The sequence below is a fragment of the Anomalospiza imberbis genome, chromosome 27 (assembly GCF_031753505.1).
Source record: "Anomalospiza imberbis isolate Cuckoo-Finch-1a 21T00152 chromosome 27, ASM3175350v1, whole genome shotgun sequence".
NCBI lineage: Eukaryota > Metazoa > Chordata > Aves > Passeriformes > Viduidae > Anomalospiza > Anomalospiza imberbis.
The window spans coordinates 2,108,509-2,127,794 of NC_089707.1; the positions used below are offsets into that span (position 1 = coordinate 2,108,509).

Below are 19,286 nucleotides of genomic sequence, written 5' to 3' on the forward strand. Positions count from 1 at the left end.
TGGTGAAGGAAAGGAGTTGGTTCTGATGGAGGGTTTTAATCCAGAGCTTTTATTCTGGCCCACAGGCTTCTGAATCTAGGAACAGCTCCAAGAGAACTCCCCGACCTCGTGCTTGCTCTCCCTTTTACCTGGGGGAGGGGAGGGAGGAAGGGGGAAGGGGTCAGGAGCCACCAACCAGATATGGGAGAGGAGGTCTCAAGGGACAAAGGACACCTGGATGGCCCAGTGCCCCCCGGGGATGGAGGGCATCTTTTGAATCTGCCCAATCACTCCACGCCCTTTTGGAATCCCAGGAGTGACAGATAGTGCTGGCAGGGGTCAGGGTGGGGAAAGGAGGAGTGATTGACACACCTGGGAGGGAATCTTCAGCGGAGAAACCCGGTGTTCTTGGGTAAACCATGAAATCACACTGCAACATCCTTCCCTCCCCAGAGGAATTCCTCTCCAGCTTGGATCACTATGAGATCGCCTTCCCCATCCAAGTGGACCAGAACGGGGATTTCCTCACCTTCGACATGCGCCGGCAGCTGAAGCCGCGGCCGCGGCGCTCGCTGCCCTACGAGCCCTCGGAGCAGCACGTCTTCTACAAAGTCTCTGCCCACCACACCCAGTTCCTGCTCAACCTGACCCTGCACTCCAACCTGCTGGCCGAGCACTTCACCGTGGAGTACTGGAAGCGGGATGGCATGGACTGGCAGCACGACTTCCACGAGGACTGCCACTACGCCGGCCACCTGCAGGACCAGCACCTCAGCTCCAAGGTGGCCATCAGCAACTGCAACGGGCTGGTGAGTCTGGTTTGGCCAGCCAGGGGCAGTGCCAACATCTTGGATCCTCCAGCAGGTGGATCCATGCGGTGGGAAAAGCTTGGTTGGTGGCAAACTTTATATTTAATATATTAAAAAACTATATATATATTTAAATATATTAATTTTTAATATATTAAACAATTTTATGTATGTATATATTTAAAATATACATTAAAATATAAAAATATTAATATATTTACATAAATATACCTACACAAAGTATATACATATATTTTATCTATATAATATGTATATACATATATGTATGTACATATACATATATGTATGTACATATATATAATATGTATATACATGTAAATATATATACAAAATATACATATATATAATATATATTATATTTTATATGTATAAAATATTATACACATAAAAACATATAACATTTCATATGTATAAAATACTATACATATAAAATGTATATAATTTTTATATGTATGAACTATAGATAATATAATGTTAACCTATTGATTAATAAATATATTATTTTATGGAAAATATATATTAGCACAGTATATGATATAAAATATAATATATTTATACCAATAAAATACATATTATACATATATATATATATATATATATATATATATATATATATATATGTATATAAAAGCATATATAGATAGATAAAGAGATAATATATTTTATATTTAATATTCCCTACTGGCCTCACTATTGGCAGAGGTGCAGACATCCCTCAGACATCCATGGGTGTTCTTGATCTCTGTGTCACTTCCAGTCCAGTTTCTGGGCATTTTCCCATTGATTTTGGTTGGAATGGGATAATTCTGGCTCTCTGGGGATACCCAGACCTGGCTCTTACCAAGTTCTTCCAGCAGCAACAGCAAAGAATGTTTTACTTGTGCTGATGAGGAAAAAGTGAGGGAGGGCAAGGATTTCACAGAGCCACAAGTGCATCCAGGTCCTTCCAGCTGCAGATGCACTCCTGGAGATCTCAGTTGCTTCTGTCCATATTTCAGCAGATAAAAAATGCTGCTTCTGAGGAAAAAAAAAAAAAACAACCTGAAATAAGCCGGTTTTCTATATGAAAAATGGAACTTCAAGAAGGGGGCAAGATGGTATTTCCTCAAAACCAGCAAGGCCGCAGGAAGGAGGGTGGGAATGTTTGATTTTCCATGTCCTGACAGCTCAAATTGAACATCCCAGTCCTAAATATCAGCAAGGAATCTTAGTGGTGGACATCAGTGTAAGAACAGCTGAGCTCTGGACTAGATTGCTTGGAGAGAGCAAGATCTTGGAAGATCTTTAGGAACAGGCCAGAAAAAAGCCTCTCAAAAACTCTTCAGGTATGATTCATTAGCTCTCCCAGCCCTGGGAATAGACTGAGGACTTCCATCCCTATTTTTCTGTGATTTTCTGATATTTCTGGCTTGCACAACGCATTTCCTGAGCTGCCAGATGGAGGGATGGAGCAAACATACCCCGTGAGTGAATCCCAAGGCTGATGGCTCCCTTGGAGGGGTAGAAAAAGCCTCTCTAGGCCAGGTTCATATTTCTGCTCCAGCCCCACCTCCTTGCAGCATTCTGGCAGTGTGGAAGAGCTTCCAAATGGGAATGAATTCCCGTTTGATTTATTTCTGGGTGACCCTGCCAGAACAGTGCTGTGGGTTATTAACAGAAATGAGAATCTGACTCATTATATCACAGAGTCTAAAGTTTCCAGCTCACAGCCGGCAACCCGAGCTGCACAAACTCCCGAGCTGCACAAACTCCTGCTTCCCAAGCCCTTTGTTTGGACATGGGAACTCTGCTCTAGTTCCAGGGAATTTCGTGGTGCTCACAAAGGGTGAGCTGGGTGCTACTGGCTCCGGAGGAATCTGGCATCCCCCTGCCTTCCCACTGCTCAGGGCAGCAAGGCCAGGGCAAGCACTGGCCCAGCAGCACTTGGAACTGGGAGAATTCCATCCCCAGGCCGTGTTTAGCTCTGGAGAGGCACCAAGGGCTGTCTGGAGGAGAATGCAGCCAGGCACAGAGAGGGACAGAGGGTCATCCAACATGCTCTCCTCTGCCTGAACTCTGTCCTTCTGCCCTCCAGAGTTATGGAGGGAGGAGGGCTTTGGGGTCACTGAGGACAGTGGGTTTGGGGATTTGGGCAAGAGGAGTCTGGAATGTTTTTAACTGGATTTGGGCAAGAGGAGTCTGGAATGTTTTTAGCTGGGGCTGGACTTGCCATGGGAGAAGTTTTTCAGTGCTCTGGGTAACCAGGAACCACTGATCCACTCATGCCATCCCTCATTCCCAGCAGGCTCCACTCCAGGAGGGCATCACCCATCCTGGAAAGGACAGAAGAGGGCCCCAGGTGCAGGTTCCTGCTGAGGGGGCACTGCACTGCCCCACCTTTGCACAGGTGCTGCTGCACGGGCACTTGGGTGCTGTGGTGGTGACTGGGCACAAACTGGGACCTGAGCTGGTTATGGGGTGAGCTGAGCACGAGGAGTAGGGAAAGGGATGACTGTGAACGCAGCATCGAGCTCCAGGTTGTCCTCCTGCTCTCCAGCTCCCACATCCCTCAGGAATTCCCATGCCTGCAAGGTTTGGTGTTGAAACACTTTGGTTTTGAACATCCCCAGCACAACTCTCACCTTACAGCACATCAGCTTTGGATGCCAACACCTGGACATGCTTCCATTGACTCCTCCTCCCAACACCTGGACGTGCTTCCATTGACTCCTTCTCCCAACACCTGGACATGCTTCCATTGACTCCTCCTCCCAACACCTGGACGTGCTTCCATTGACTCCTCCTCCCAACACCTGGACATGCTCCCAGTGACTCCTGTTCCCAACACCCGGACACACTCCCAGTGACTCTTCCTCCCAATAAGTGGACATTCTGGACATGCTTCCATTGACTCCTCCTCCCAACAACTGGACATGCTTCAATTGATTCCTCATTCCAACACCTGGACACGCTCCCAGTGACTCTTCTTCCCAACACCTTGACATTCTCCTAGTGACTCCTCCTCCCAACACCTGGACACTCTCCCAGAGACTCCTCTTCCCAGCCACAGGCACTGTCAACCTGGCCCAAGGGCAGGAAGGGAGCAGGGCTCACCCCACCCATCTTCCACGCTCTCCTGGGCTCAGCGTGGGGAGAGTCACCCAGTCCCCAGAGTCACAGAATCACAGAACATCCTGAGCTGGAAAGGACCCACAAGGTTCTCCAAGTCCATACTGGTCCTGCACAGGACAGCCCCAATCTCACCACAGGGCCTTTGTTGGAAGCAAAGGGTGACATGGTCCATTTTCAAATATATTCCACATTTTCAGCTGCCAGAAGGGCCAAGTAGCTGGAAGCCTCCAGGGAGCAGCCCAGGCAGCTTTGCCCCAGTCTGGCCAGAGCTGGAATCCCTGTGTTTCATCCTTTGGGCTGCAAGAGATCCCAAGGATCCATCATGTCCCACCACCAAAAAACCACAGCCAAGAGAAAACCATGAGGAAAGAAGGGCCATTATTTCCCTCTTGTGTCAGAGGAACAGCTGAAAGGCCAAGTCTTCATCAGAGAATCCCAGAATGGTTTGGGTTGGAATGGACCTTAAAATTCATCTCATTCCACCCCGTGCCATGGGCAGGGATACCTCCCACTGTCCCAGGGTGCTCCAAGCTCTGTCCAACCCGGCCTTGGACACTGCCAGGGATCCAGGGGCAGCTTTCCTGGGGAGCCCCCTGAGCCCAGCATGAACAGGAGTGCCTGGAGGGACTCAGGCACCACATTCCTTGATGCGGGCACCACATTCCTTGGAAAAACTCAGTGCCAGGAATCGGGATGGAGCTCGTGTTGGGCTCCCAGAAACTTTTGGTGTTGCTCAGACCTTTGAGGTAGAGGGAAAATTGCTGTGAGGGTGGAGAGGAGGGACCCTGCAAGTTCCCGGTGGGTTTGGTGATCACCCCACAGGGATCTGCTCCTCCTGGCTGTTACTGCCTCACAGGACAGATGAGGAGGCATCTCCTCTCACAGATGGGGAGGATGGACTCAGGTGAGGAGGATGGACTCAGGTGAGGAGGATGGACCCAGGTGGGGAGGATGAACCCAGGGAGGATGGATCCAGATGGCCCTGCTGTTACATAGCTCTGGCCCCAGGCCGTGGCTGTGCCTTTGCCAAGTGTGGTATGAGCTGACAGTGCAAACCCTCCTGCTCTGCAGCTGACCTGTGTGAATCACGCACAGGATATGCAGTCCAGCTCCCCCACAAACCACAGAGCTCTCTCAGGACCTCTCACCCTGCCTTTACCAGCCCTGTGTCACGTCCAGCCCCTCAGAGCTCAGTCCTTGGGGTCAGTGATGGGACAATTTTCAGACTCCTGTGACATCCAAGCCTCACTGCCAGAAGGTGCCAGGCAGGCGTGGAGCCTCTGCAGAGGCTGGAGTGAGAACATTCCTTTTGCAGTGGGATGATTTGGGGCAGGACTCGCTCTGCCCCTGGGCCGGGGGTGACCTCCTTCCCCCCATCCCACAAAGCCTTTCCAGCTGGCTCTGACGGTGCTGGGCTCCCCGCCGGAGCCTGGCCACGGGAACCTCACAGTACCTCGTTTGTGTTTGAAAAGGTGGAGCCGAGCCAAGAGCAGCAGAGCCCGGGGCAGGAGGAAATCCCCCGGCACTCGGGGACTGCTCACACAGTGCCCCGATTGAGCTCCGCGCCGGGGAGGAGACAGGGACAGCCCGGCAGGGAGCGACAGTCCCCCCGGAGAGGTTCTCCCCACCCACACCTGGCACAGAAGCTGTTCCAGGTGGTACTTCCACGCAGGGGCCTCGGGGTGTTTCACAGGGGCAGAATTCCCTGCTCCCCACCCTTGCTCCTGTCCCTGGGGCACAGAGGGAGCTGGAAAAGCGCCGTCACATCCAAGGGACACCGCTGGTGGCAGGGCAGGGCTGTGTCTGCACCCAGAGCTGTGTTGGACTTTGGGGATCACGTTTGAGCCATGTCAGGCACATTTCTGTGCCTCAGTTGCTTGCTGGTGGAGTTCAGCTGATGGGACACCACGTTTCTTGGAGAAGCTCAGCGGCAGGAATTGGGATGGAGCTGGTGTTGGGCTCCCAGAAACTTTTGGTGTTGCTCAGACCTTTGAGGTAGAGGGAATGTTGCTGTGAGGGTGTGGAGGAGGGACCCTGCAAGTTCCCGGTGGGTTTGGTGATCACCCCATGGGGATTTGCTCCTTCTGGCTGTCACTGCCTCATAGTGACAGCAAAGCCTGGGCTCACAGCTGAGACTGAGTCAGTCAATGAATAAAAAACCAAAACAAATCAGGGAGCAAACCCGAGATGACCTCACTGAAGTGGCCAGTCTGAGGTGTACAGTGGGCTGGGCTGCCCCATCCAAGCTCCAGAGAAGGGGTTTGGCTCTGCTGGTGGCTTTGCTTAATCAGCCTTCAGATTTTAAACATTTGGGGTGTTTCCCAAAGCCTCTGGGTATTTGCCACTCTCTGCAGCTCTGAGTTCCCAGCTGCTGGGGATGGTCCTGAGCTGCTTGGGAAGGTTTTTTGGGGAGGCCAAATTCAGAGCTGAGTGCTGCTGTGTTTGAACGGGTTTTTGGGATCCCACAGGGATCCCACTGAGACCGAGTGGGTGGAATAGGAAACAACTCATTCATAACTCAGCAAGGCAAGGCTGTGATTTCCAGAGGACTTCAGTGAACACAGATGTCCCAAGGCATCCACCACCATCTGGCTGGGTTTCCTCTGCTCTGTGGCTTCCTGTAGTTCAGTGTTTGTGCAGGATTCCTCCGCAGCTTTTGTCAGTCCCCAGAAACTCGGGGTTAACCAGCAAAAACCTCACCGTGAGAAGCCACCAGGTTCTCTGTGCACCTCTGTTATTGCCTCCCCTCTTGTCGTGGTTGAGACAGAGACAATACAAAGCAGCACACTCCATTTTCAGGAGGCTTCAAACCTGCTTTTATTACAGCACGCGTGGTTTTTATACATCCTTACAAAGCTCCTAAGTTTACACTTTACTCATTGGTGATGAGACAAACAAAGTGTTTATTGGTACAGACAGCTGCAGGTTTCTCTCATTTATCCTTCTTTCTTTTGTGGTTTCTATGTCAATGACCTTGGTAGAAAATTCTGTCAGGGGTAAACATGGATCCTCTTCTCAAACCTCTCTCTGGCTCACAGAAGTGGCTGTAAAACCTCTTGCACACCCTCTGTTCCCTCCTGCAGCACGGGGTGATCGTGGCGGATGAGGAGGAATATTTCATCGAGCCCCTGAGCCCTGGAGCCAACGTCAGCACGGGGGGAGAGGGCAAGGGCAGCCCCCACGTGGTGTACAAGCGCTCGTCCCTGCAGTACCCTCACATGGATGCAGCCTGTGGAGTGCTGGGTAGGTGCTCCCACCACCTCCTCCTCAAATCCAACCCAAAACCCGCTGGGAAAATCCTGGCAGAACAGGCCCACTCTGCTCCACGTGGCAAAGAACCAAATTTATCTCCTGGATTTGAGATTTTCCTGTGTTTGCTTTCAACCATTTCTGGTGGCCTGGGCTTTGGGAAGCTCCCATCCTCTCCTCCTCGCAGCAGGACTTGAAAATTTGTAAATAGAGCATGGAATAGAAGAGAAAAAAAAAACACCTCTTGTTTTTCTTCAGAAGAATCCTCCCAAATTTGGCCAATTTGCAGAGGATTGGGAAATCGTCGCTCACGTGTGCTCAGCACAGCCTTGGCTTTGGGGTTTGGTCGTGTCCATGTTGGGACAACCCTGCTGCTGATGGGGGCCAGGTGGAAAAGGCCCTTGGAGGGGGGGATGTGGGGCCTGGCGCATCACAGGGGCTCTGGGGGATGTTTAGGGTGAATGGTGACAGCACATCAGCCCCAGTTCTGCACCTACGGGGCTTTGACCTCCAAGAGGACCCACAAACGTCTGCCCTGGCCTCTCCCCGTGGGACCTCCTGGTCCTTGCCCTTCCCACCAGTCTTTTCCAGAGTCTGGCTGGAATCCCTGGCCTTTGTGAACAGGCAGAGTTTCAGCATCTACCCAAAATGTTGCAGGCCCAGAGGATGCCCCTCCCCGGTTCAGAGAGGCTCTGTAGGGCTGAGGGGAGATGCCATCCCTGCACAAGGGCTTTTCATGGATCCGTTTGTGGGAACAGAGCAGAGCTGGCCCTGACTGCTCCTGTTTGGGTGCCACTTCAGGGTGTCCATCCACTGCCCCAGCAGTGACACTTGGCCAGATGAGGGTTCACTGCTGGAAGGCACTGTCACCTTCTCTGAGTGTCCCCAGAGCCACCAGCACCTCTGGAGCCACCCTGTGCTTCCCTGCCCATCCCAGCTCCCAAAGCCACGCTGGATGCAGACTCCCCTCTTGCTGACTCTTTGCCACATTCCCCAGCTTCCAGAAATAATTTAGCCCTCTCCTAATTGTTTCTTGGAAAGCAGAGATGTGCAGGGAGAGCCAAAGTTAAGAGCAACCACAGCACAACAGCTCCAGCAAAGCCACCCTTGTCCTGCCCTGCCCAGCACTCCTGGGCCCTGAACACCTCCAGGAGCTCCCCTGGATCCCTGCAGGAGCTGGAGCTGGGAGGTTTTGGGGCTGCCTGAGGTCTGCCCATGTTCCCAGCCTCACTGGGTGTGATGAACCTCAGAGCAGGAGAAAGGATCCATCTGGATCTGCTGGCAGGGCTGGAGTGTCCCAGTCACCTCCCCTGTCCTCTGGTGGTCTCCAGGGGGGGAATTTGGAGCTGCTGGCTCCGCTGGGGACATCCCCAGGCTCGGCTCAGCAGCACTTGAAGCAAAGTCCCACAAAGCTGCTGCTGCTGCAGAGACTGCAGTCCTTTCTGTGGTGGAAAAGCCAAGTCCTAAATGCAGGTCCTGGCAGGAAAAGGAAAGAGGAAAGGGTCTGCAAGGGCTCCATTTTCAGGTTATGGCTGTGCAGTCTCTAAGCCCACCCTGGGGCAGAGGTGAGGACAGGGCTGTGCCGCTCGGAGGGGTTTGGGGCTGAGTGTGCTGGGCACAGATCTGCTGGGCAGGAGGGGACAGGAGGAGCCAGGAGGAGCCAGGAGGGCAGGGGAGAGGTCAGCAGGGCTGTCAGGGGTCTGGGGACAGCCCTGGACTGCCTTTGGGACATTTCTGGTTTCACCCGTGGTGCACAAATCTTGGAATCACAGAATCACAGAATGAAGGAGGTTGGAGAAGACCTTTAGGATCATCCAGCCCAACCTATGACCCAACACCTCCCCATCAGCTAAACCCTGGCACTGAGTGCCACCTCCAGGCTTTTTTAAACCCTTCCAGGGTCGGTGACTCCACCACCTCCCTGGGCAGACAATTCCATTGCCCACTGACTCTCTCAGTGAAGAATTCTTTTCTGACATCTTGCCTAAACTTCCCCTGGTGCAGCTTAAGAGTTCCTCCATGGCCTCAAACCCTCCCCATACCCCTTCGAGCCGACAGCTCCTGCCCGAGGGCATCACAACCATCCCGTTCCCTCCTCAGACGAGAAGCCCTGGAAGGGGAGGCATTGGTGGCTGAGGACACTGAAACCCTCCCCTCTGAAGCCATCGGGCAACCACAGCCAGCGGGGCCAGCTGCCACTGAAGAGGTCGGTGAGCACCGAGCGCTACGTGGAGACCCTGGTGGTGGCTGACAAGATGATGGTGGGCTACCACGGCCGCAGGGACATCGAGCAGTACATCCTGGCCATCATGAATATTGTAAGTGTTATACCCACACCAGGAACCCCGTGGGCTGGGGGAGGATTCCTGTTCATCACCCTGTCAGGAAAATTAATCCACAAACATCAGAGGTTTATGTCCAAAAAGGAGACAGATGAGTCCTTTTTGCTATATTCGAATAAAGGGAGAGGCCATGGGGCATTCCCCTGGGGTCTCTCAAATTTTTGGAGGATGCAGCCTCCTTTTTATCCCAATTTCCCTTCTCTCTTTCCCCCTTGGCTGAGGTACATGAGAGGCTGAGATTTCCCAGAATGCCTGATACCAGAGATTCCCCTCTAATGTATAACCCTGCATTTTAATTTTTAATTCTTATGGAATTTAGGGGGTTTCCCCATTGTTTCTTTCACCTTTCAATATCCAATTTCATCTATCAGCAGTTTGTTTGTAAAGGTAAATATCTTTTTCCATTCATCAATCAGTGGAATCCTTCCCATTGTTTCTTTTATCTCTCAGTGCTGGTTTTATCTACCAGCTGCCCCACAGTTTGTTTGCAAAAATAAATCCGTCAGTCCTCCCAACCCCAAAAGTCCGTGTTGGGAAAAGGAGATTTTCCTGCATGAAGCGGGATGGGGAAATCGGATCTGTTCCAGGCTGGCAGTGGCTTCTCCCCAGGCTCAGAGCAAGGTTTTGGGGTCAAAAATCCTGCCAGGCTGCTGCTGCTGAGCCCTGGGACCCCGGAGCCTGGAGAGGTAAACTCTGGCCTGTCTGACCCCGGGCTGCGAGAACAAAAGCCTTTCTTTGAACAGCATCTCCCAGCTCAAATTAGCATTGCAAATGCGGCCAGGCAAGCTGAGAAACACATGGGAAAGCATAAGGACAGGCAGCTCTCACGCCTGGGGGCTGAGCAGCGAGAGGGACTCAGAAATCCCCCCGAGCTGTGGTTCTGGTCTGGGGCACGGCTGGCGGCAGGGTACCGGGCTGGATGCATGAACAGCCTGAATTGGCCGCGCTGGATCCTCCTGTGAGGTGAGATGGGCTTGGAAGTTATCCATCAACCCTCTGAAAGCCCCTCTGTGACGGCTCTTTGTCCCGTCCTCCGCAGGATCGCTTTTCATGCTTTGCATTTCTAAAGCCCGACCGCCAGATTTTCAAACAATCCCGGTTTCATCTGCTCCGAAACATTCCTGGGGGATGCTGTGGCCTTCCGGATCCCCCGAGGGATGCTGTGCCCTCCCCTCAGCCAAGCTCCATCCCCGGGGCCGCACAGAATGCCAGCAGTGGGGGCTGCCCCACCTGGATTTTGGCTTCAGTGCTCTGAGACTGCGAGCTCTGATCGTGGTTTAGGGGATTCTGCTACTCAGGTAGTGGTGTGGGGTCCCATTCCCGTCCCTGCTTCCCAAAAATGTTGTGTTCAGACCCCCCACTGCAGTGCCCAGCCCTCCCCAGCTCGCCTGGCCACAGAGCTCATTTTTAAGACTCCTCTTTTCTTGTTTCTTGGAGGTCAGGTTGCCAAACTTTTCCAGGACTCGAGTCTGGGCAATATTGTCAATATCCTGGTCACCAGGCTGATCCTGCTCACCGAGGATCAGGTAAGCTGGGCTTTGCTGAGACTGTCCTGTGTCTGCACTTCCCTTCAGGAGCTGTGTGACCCCCCCCCTCCCCGGATGTCATCCCCAGGAATTCCCCCCTGTGCACATCCTCCCAATGCCCCCTGAGGACTGGGCTGAGCAGGTCTCTGGGAATCTGAATTTTTCCATGATAAGGTGATTTTAGGGAGGTTTAAGCAGCTTTAGTTCTCCTAAAGTGATGCTGGAGCCCTGGCTGCTGAGAATTTCAGACTTTCTGTGCTGACAGGCACTGACCCCCAAGAGAACACTGCATTTGACCTGAGGCCGTGGAGAAGGCTTCCAAAATGGAATGATAGAACTGGGATTGCGGCTGTGGAGTTTGAATAGGAGTGTGGAATGTCACAGGGTGGGAAACTTAGAGTTGAAGGTTTTAGAATACAGTAATATATATAAAGCAAGATGGAGGTTTTAGGGTGGAGGCTGGTCCTTCTTCTTCACCTTCTTCTCCTTATTCCTCACCTTCTCCTTCTTTTTGTCCTTCTTCTCCTTCTCCTTCTTCTTTTTCTTTTTCTTCTTCTCCTTCTTCTTCTTCTTCTTTTCTTCTTCTTCTTCTTCTTCTTCTTCTTCTTCTTCTTCTTCTTCTTCTTTTCTTCTTCTTCTTCTCCTTCTTCTTCTCCTTCTTCTTCTCCTTCTCCTTCTTCTTCTCCTTCTTCTTCTCCTTCTCCTTCTCCTTCTCCTTCTCCTTCTCCTTCTCCTTCTCCTTCTCCTTCTCCTTCTCCTTCTCCTTCTTCTCCTTCTTCTCCATGGATTTGGGGTGGTTTTGTGTAATTGGATAAAAAAGTCCCCATGCAGGCCATAGGTGATTGGTTATTGAGTTAAAAGTAAAAGTAATTTAGGTGTCATTTCTTAATTGGGCAGTTCATCCTTAAAAGGCCTTGTAGAAAGAGAGATGTGGCTCCATTTTTAGTTTGTTAGAGTGAAGTGCTGTAGGACCCAGGGTTTGTGAGACTGTGACATGGATAAGAACTAATAAACATCTGAGTCTGAACATGAATTACCATCCCGTAATTTAATCCTGGCCCTGGCAAAAAGAAGTTAAGACGCAACAAAGTCCCGCTTTTCTCGCTCTCCTGTGGACTCCATGAGGAATTGGGGGTGCCTGGAGTGGTGTCAGTGCTCTGCTGGCACAGAGTGGGCAGTGCCTTCACACCAGAGCATTCCTGGGAACACACTCTGCCATTGCTTCCATTCCAGCCCACTCTGGAGATCAACCACCACGCCGGGAAATCCCTGGACAGCTTCTGCAAGTGGCAGAAATCCATCGTGAACAGGAACGGCAATGGGAACGCCATCCCGGAGAACGGCATCGCCAACCATGACACCGCCGTGCTGATCACCAGGTGAGCACTATCCCCTGGGGGTGGCAGCTGTCCTGGGCTCCAAGCTCATCCAAAGCTTCCTGAGTTTCCATGGCTGCAGATTATTGAATTCAGATTGTTATCACCCTCCAGTTCAGCTTATCACCCTGCACGCCAGTCTGTTATCAATCTCCAGTTCAGTTTGTTGTCACCCTCCAGTTTTCCCGTGGTCTTTGCTGGGATGGAGGGAGTGAGGGAGGGATGGATGCATAGATGGATGGATGGATGGATGGATGGATGGATGGATGGATGGATGGAGAGATGGATGGATGGATGATGGATGGAGAGATGGATGGATGATGGATGGATGGATGGATGGATGGATGGATGGATGATGGATAGTGGATGGATGATGGATGGATGGAGAGATGGATGGATGATGGATGGATGGATGGATGGATGGATGGATGGATGATGGATGATGGATAGTGGATGGATGGATGAATGGATGGATGGATGGATGGATGGATGGATGGATGGAGAGATGGATGGATGGATGATGGATGGATGATGGATGGAGAGATGGATGGATGATAGATGGATGGATGATGGATAGTGGATGGATGATGGATAGTGGATGGATGATGGATAGTGGATGGATGATGGATGGATGGAGAGATGGATGGATGGATGGATGGATGGATGGATGGTCAGAAGGAAGGAGGACACACAGAGGATGACAGGGACATTGGAAGGAAAGGCAGAGCAGCTGGAAGGCCACTGGATGCTGCAGGGATGGAGGGCCCAGGGAGTGCTGAGCTCCCCAGGTGCTGCTGGCTGTGTCCAGGATTGTCCCTCCAGTTCCCACAAATCCCTGCTTGGACAGAGACAAAACACCCCGGGAGCTGCCAAAGGCAAACCCAACATTATTTTGTGCCTTTCCCCCCTTCTCCTGTGGAGAGGAAGAAAGTCAGGAAATGAAAGTGCTGGCGAGGGGAGCCTCCAGGCGGGAGCTGCTTCCTTTATCCATGTGCTGCTCTCTCGCTCCAGCTCCAGCGTGAGCCTGGAACACCCCACGGATAAGACCCCCACAGAAGAGCGACGAAAGGACCCCTCAGCCCCAGATTTTCTCCCTCCCGAGGGGGCTGCAGCTTTTTCCTGTCCTCCCTCCACACGTTTGGGATGCAAACGCCGGCTCCGAGCTCTCCATCCTCCCTCCAGATGTTCGAGCCAGCCCGGAGCCGCTCGCTCGCTGAGCCTGGACAGCGCCCCGGCGCATCCGGCCCCGGCCCCAATAAATTCCCGGTTCCCGATAAGATCTTGCTGAGCTCGGGGCTTTTTTTCTCCTGCAGGGACGTGTCAAAGCAGAGCCTCCGAAGGCTTTAAAGGCATTCGCTCAAAACAAAGCAACAAATGTTTTGCACTCGCTCGGTTTCCTGCCGAGAGGAGGGGAGAGGTTTGGGCACTTCCAGGGAGCACCAGGGGCCAAAGGGACAGGAGCCATCCCCGGGAATGCGTCGCACTTAACCCTTCGTGTGCTGCCACTTCTCACTGCCCATCCTCATCCCGGAGGGGTCAGTGGGGGTAGCGGTGCCAGAGGGTCCTGCCCAGTGTCCCCAAACCCACTGTGGGGTCACAATCCTCAACCCTCACCCCGTGGGTGTCCCCAAACCCACTCTGGGGTCACAGTCCTCAGTCCTGCCCACCCTGTGGGTGTCGCCAAACCCACTCTGGGGTCACAATCCTCAACCCTCACCCTGTGGGTGTCCCCAGTCCCACTGTGGGGTCACAATCCTCAACCCTCACCCCTCATCCTGTGAGTGTCCCAAAACATACTTTGGGGTCACAGTCCTCAGTCCTGCCCACCCTGTGGGTGTCCCCATATGCACTCTAGGGTCACAATACTCAAGCCTCACCCCAAGGGTGTTCCCAAACTCGCTCTGGGGTCACAATCCTCGGTGCCACCCCAACCTGGCTCCAGGGTGGCCCAGCCCAGCTGCCCCCTGGTCCCCCAGCTGACCCCACCCTACCCAGCTCTCAGCCTGGCCCCTTTCAGCCCAGATTTGCAAACCCCAAATGCTGACCTTTGCAAGGAAATTAGAATATTCCCTCTCTAACCCAAACTGGTCTCATTTGGAGCTGCCACCTCTTCCCATTTTGAGGATGCTGCGTTTCCATCTGGAGGTTTTTGCTCTCCTTCTTTTACCTTTCCTTGTACCCAGCTAATGATGTGCAAACAGAGGATTCCTTCATGCAATGGCTGGAAGTCGAGGCCAGGAGCAGAGGGAAGAGTCACCTTGAATCAACCCAGACTGGATTTTTTTGGAAAATTCTCAGTAAAGAACTGAACTAGAAAAAAAAAATAGATATAAAAAAATCACTTGAGCATTTCCATGAAACCACAGAGGGGTTTGAAATGGAACATGTTTTCAAACTGAAATGTTTTCTTTAATTTTATTTTGTTTTTAATCAGAATTTCATATGCCCCTGGATCCCTGGCAGTGTCCAAAGCCAGGCTGGACAGGGTTTGGAGCACGCTGGGGTAGAGGAAGGTGTCCCTGCCATGGGTGGAATGAGATGATTTTTAAAGTCTTTTCCAACCCAAACCTTGCTGGGATTCTGTGTTTCTCTGTTTGATTGATACAATTTCCTGCAAGAGACCTGAGCAGACAGAGCAGAGGTTGGCCCTGTCCTCTTCCCCCTGTGCCCAATGCCTCCCAGCAGTGCTGGGGAGCAGAGCTGGACCCACCCAAACCCAAAGAGCTCCAGGTCTGGAATAACCTTGTCCCTGCTGATTTATGGAATCATTAAGGTTGGAAAAGGCCTCCAAGATCATCAAGTCCAACCTTTAACTAAATCCCCTTGCCCACTAAACCACATCCTGAAGTGCCACATCTGCTCATGTTTTTAACATCTCCAGGAGTGGCGACTCCACCACTGCCCTGGGCAGCCCATTCCAATGCCTGATAATCCTTTCCATGAAGAAATTTTCCCTTAAATCTGATCTAAATCTCCCCTGGCACAGCTTGATGCTGTTTTCTCTCCTGTCCCTGTTCCCTGGGAGCAGAGCCCGACCCCCCCGGCTGTCCCCTCCTGTCAGGAGTTGTACAGAGCCACAAGGTCCCCCCTGAGCCTCCTTTTCTCCAAGCTGAGCCCCTTCCCAGCTCCCTCAGCCTCTCCTGGTGCTCCAGCTCCATTCCCTTCCCTGCTCATGCTCTACCACCACATTTCATCAAAACCAAACCTCTGACCCGGTTCAGCTCTGTCATTAAAACTCAGCGAATCTCAGCCTGGGCAAAGTGAGTGTTGTCCTCACTGTCACCATTGGTATCTCCATCCCAGAAATGTTCCAGGGGCTGGTTTGGAGAGGTTTGGATATGAACACATGGGCGAAATGAAAACCCCCAAAACCAGAAGTGTCCTTAACGCCGCCTCCTCTCCTTCGCAGGTACGACATTTGCATCTACAAGAACAAGCCCTGTGGCACCCTGGGTGAGTGGAAATATGACACCCCCTCAGCACCCCCAGCAGCACACAGAACTTCGGTAGTGTGATGAGGGTGGGCTGTGCCAACCCCCTTTCCACCTGTTCCATCCATTCCCACCTGTGCCATTCCCATCCTAACTGTTCCATTTCCTTTCCAGCTGTGCCATTCCCCTTTCCCACCTGTGCCATCCCCTTTCCAGCTCTGCCATCCCCATCCCAGCTCTTCCACTCCCCTTTCCACTTGTGCCATTCCCCTTTACCACCTGTGCCACCCCCTTTCCCAACTGTTCCATTCCCCTTTCTCAACTGTTCCATTCCTTTTCCCACCTATGCCATCCTTTCCCACCTTCTCCATTTCCCTTTCCCAGCTGTGCCATCCCTTCCCAGCTGTGCCATCCTTTCCCACCTGCTCCATTTCCCTTTCCCAGCTGTGCCATCCCTTCCCAGCTGTGCCATCCTTTCCCACCTGCTCCATTTCCCTTTCCCAGCTGTGCCATCCCTTCCCAGCTGTGCCATCCTTTCCCACCTGCTCCATTTCCCTTTCCCAGCTGTGCCATCCCTTCCCAGCTGTGCCATCCTTTCCCACCTGCTCCATTTCCCTTTCCCAGCTGTGCCATCCCTTCCCAGCTGTGCCATCCTTTCCCACCTGCTCCATTTCCCTTTCCCAGCTGTGCCATCCCTTCCCAGCTGTGCCATCCTTTCCCACCTGCTCCATTTCCCTTTCCCAGCTGTGCCATCCCTTCCCAGCTGTGCCATCCTTTCCCACCTGCTCCATTTCCCTTTCCCAGCTGTGCCATCCCTTCCCAGCTGTGCCATCCTTTCCCACCTGCTCCATTTCCCTTTCCCAGCTGTGCCATCCCTTCCCAGCTGTGCCATCCCTTCCCACCTGCTCCATTTCCCTTTCCCAGCTGTGCCATCCCTTCCCAGCTGTGCCATCCTTTCCCACCTGCTCCATTTCCCTTTCCCAGCTGTGCCATCCCTTCCCAGCTGTGCCATCCTTTCCCACCTTCTCCATTTCCCTTTCCCAGCTGTGCCATCCCTTCCCAGCTGTGCCATCCTTTCCCACCTTCTCCATTTCCCTTTCCCAGCTGTGCCATCCCTTCCCAGCTGTGCCATCCTTTCCCACCTGCTCCATTTCCCTTTCCCAGCTGTGCCATCCCTTCCCAGCTGTGCCATCCTTTCCCACCTGCTCCATTTCCCTTTCCCAGCTGTGCCATCCCTTCCCAGCTGTGCCATCCTTTCCCACCTTCTCCATTTCCCTTTCCCAGCTGTGCCATCCCTTCCCAGCTGTGCCATCCTTTCCCACCTGCTCCATTTCCCTTTCCCAGCTGTGCCATCCCTTCCCAGCTGTGCCATCCTTTCCCACCTGCTCCATTTCCCTTTCCCAGCTGTGCCATCCCTTCCCAGCTGTGCCATCCTTTCCCACCTGCTCCATTTCCCTTTCCCAGCTGTGCCATCCCTTCCCAGCTGTGCCATCCTTTCCCACCTGCTCCATTTCCCTTTCCCAGCTGTGCCATCCCTTCCCAGCTGTGCCATCCTTTCCCACCTGCTCCATTTCCCTTTCCCAGCTGTGCCATCCCTTCCCAGCTGTGCCATCCTTTCCCACCTGCTCCATTTCCCTTTCCCAGCTGTGCCATCCCTTCCCAGCTGTGCCATCCTTTCCCACCTGCTCCATTTCCCTTTCCCAGCTGTGCCATCCCTTCCCAGCTGTGCCATCCTTTCCCACCTGCTCCATTTCCCTTTCCCAGCTGTGCCATCCCTTCCCAGCTGTGCCATCCCTTCCCACCTGCTCCATTTCCCTTTCCCAGCTGTGCCATCCCTTCCCAGCTGTGCCATCCTTTCCCACCTGCTCCATTTCCCTTTCCCAGCTGTGCCATCCCTTCCCAGCTGTGCCATCCTTTCCCACCTTCTCCATTTCCCTTTCCCAGCTGTGCCATCCCTTCCCAGCTGTGCCATCCTTTCCCACCTTCTCCATTTCCCTTTCCCAGCTGTGCCATCCCTTCCCAGCTGTGCCATCCTTTCCCACCTGCTCCATTTCCCTTTCCCAGCTGTGCCATCCCTTCCCAGCTGTGCCATCCTTTCCCACCTGCTCCAGCCCTTCCCAGTGAAGGTGCAGCTCCTGCCCCAGCACCAGCAGCAGGGTCAGGACCAGCCCAGTGCTTTCCAGCCTCCTGTCCCTCTGTGAACACTAAACCAGCAGCCCTGAGCTTGGCTGGGCCCTGGAACTCCTCTGTTCCACCCCTGGGCCAGCTCCAGCCTGGTGATTAAGAGCCACTCTCATTTAGGGCTTGTCCATGGCCTGCTGGAGTTCCTGGCTGAGCAGAGAGAAATCCAGTGGTTTTGTGACTACTGCAAAGGGAGTTTCTATTGTCACAGCCAGGCCCTGCAGCCCTCTCTGGCTGCAGCTCCTCCTTTGTCTCATCCTGGTCTAGACTGGGCAGGCAGGGAGGGAGATCTGCTCTGCATCGCTGTGGGGAGAGCTGGTGGATCTCTGACCTGCTGCTGATGAACTGGGATGGCTCAAATCATTCCCCTGGCACAGCCAGGCACTCCCCTGGCCAGGGGCAGTGGCACAGTTTGTGCAGAGGGAATTTGCTGTCACAATTCAGAGGGAATTTCAGCATCACCCAGTCTCCACATGAGCCATGCTGGAGTCCTGGTGGGTGCCAGGCAGAACCAAGGTTGGATCCTGGCTTGTTCAGCTCTCCCTGACCAGGTTTGGATTCCCCGCAGCTGGTGCAGCCCATCTGAGATTCCCTCACCAGGGCTGTGCCAAGGACTGCTCCCCTTTGCACCACTTGGATATGGAGTTCAGAGGTTTTTTGGCATTTCTGAGCCTGTCACTGTTAATTTACCATCAGTGCTGAGTGACCATGACCCCTAAGAGCCACAAGTCCATCCCAAAGCCCAGTGCAATGGTGAGAAGGAACTGCTCAGTGTCACGGGGCATGAAGCACATCAGGCAGTCCCCAAACACCCTCACGTCCCCCCAGCCACCCTGTGGTGGCCCTGTGTGACAGCTCTGTCCCCTCCCCAGGCCTGGCCCCCGTGGGTGGGATGTGTGAGCGGGAGAGGAGCTGCAGCATCAACGAGGACATCGGGCTGGCCACTGCCTTCACCATCGCCCACGAGATCGGCCACACGTGAGTGCAGCACCTGAGAGCCTCCAGCAGCTCCTGCTGCTTTGTCCCTGCCACCAGGGGCTTGTTATAGATTTATCATATAATATATAATACTGGCTTTTTAATATTTAATCCAAATATTAAAGTGGATTCTATATGTGTGGTGTTAAAGTAAGTTTGATATAAAGATACAGTTTTTATTTCAGTTGTTAATTAAGCTTACTGAAAGAGCTGATATAAGTGTGCTTGTGTTAAAATGCCTGTTTGGATGGGATAACATCCAATAAAAATATAATGAAGACAT

At 52.8% G+C, this 19,286-nt stretch overlaps 1 protein-coding gene across 1 annotated transcript in view; it reads left to right on the forward strand.

The window, feature by feature from the left end:
- Positions 1 to 19,286, forward strand: part of ADAMTS10 (ADAM metallopeptidase with thrombospondin type 1 motif 10) — a 68,589-nt gene that overhangs the window by 18,723 nt on the left and 30,580 nt on the right. Inside the window, exons 3-9 of the mRNA XM_068173670.1 lie at positions 433 to 788; positions 7,004 to 7,163; positions 9,270 to 9,487; positions 10,954 to 11,037; positions 12,271 to 12,416; positions 15,823 to 15,866; positions 18,898 to 19,003. Of these exons, the coding sequence (XP_068029771.1) occupies positions 433 to 788; positions 7,004 to 7,163; positions 9,270 to 9,487; positions 10,954 to 11,037; positions 12,271 to 12,416; positions 15,823 to 15,866; positions 18,898 to 19,003 (1,114 nt within the window). The remainder of the gene's footprint in view (positions 1 to 432; positions 789 to 7,003; positions 7,164 to 9,269; positions 9,488 to 10,953; positions 11,038 to 12,270; positions 12,417 to 15,822; positions 15,867 to 18,897; positions 19,004 to 19,286) is intronic.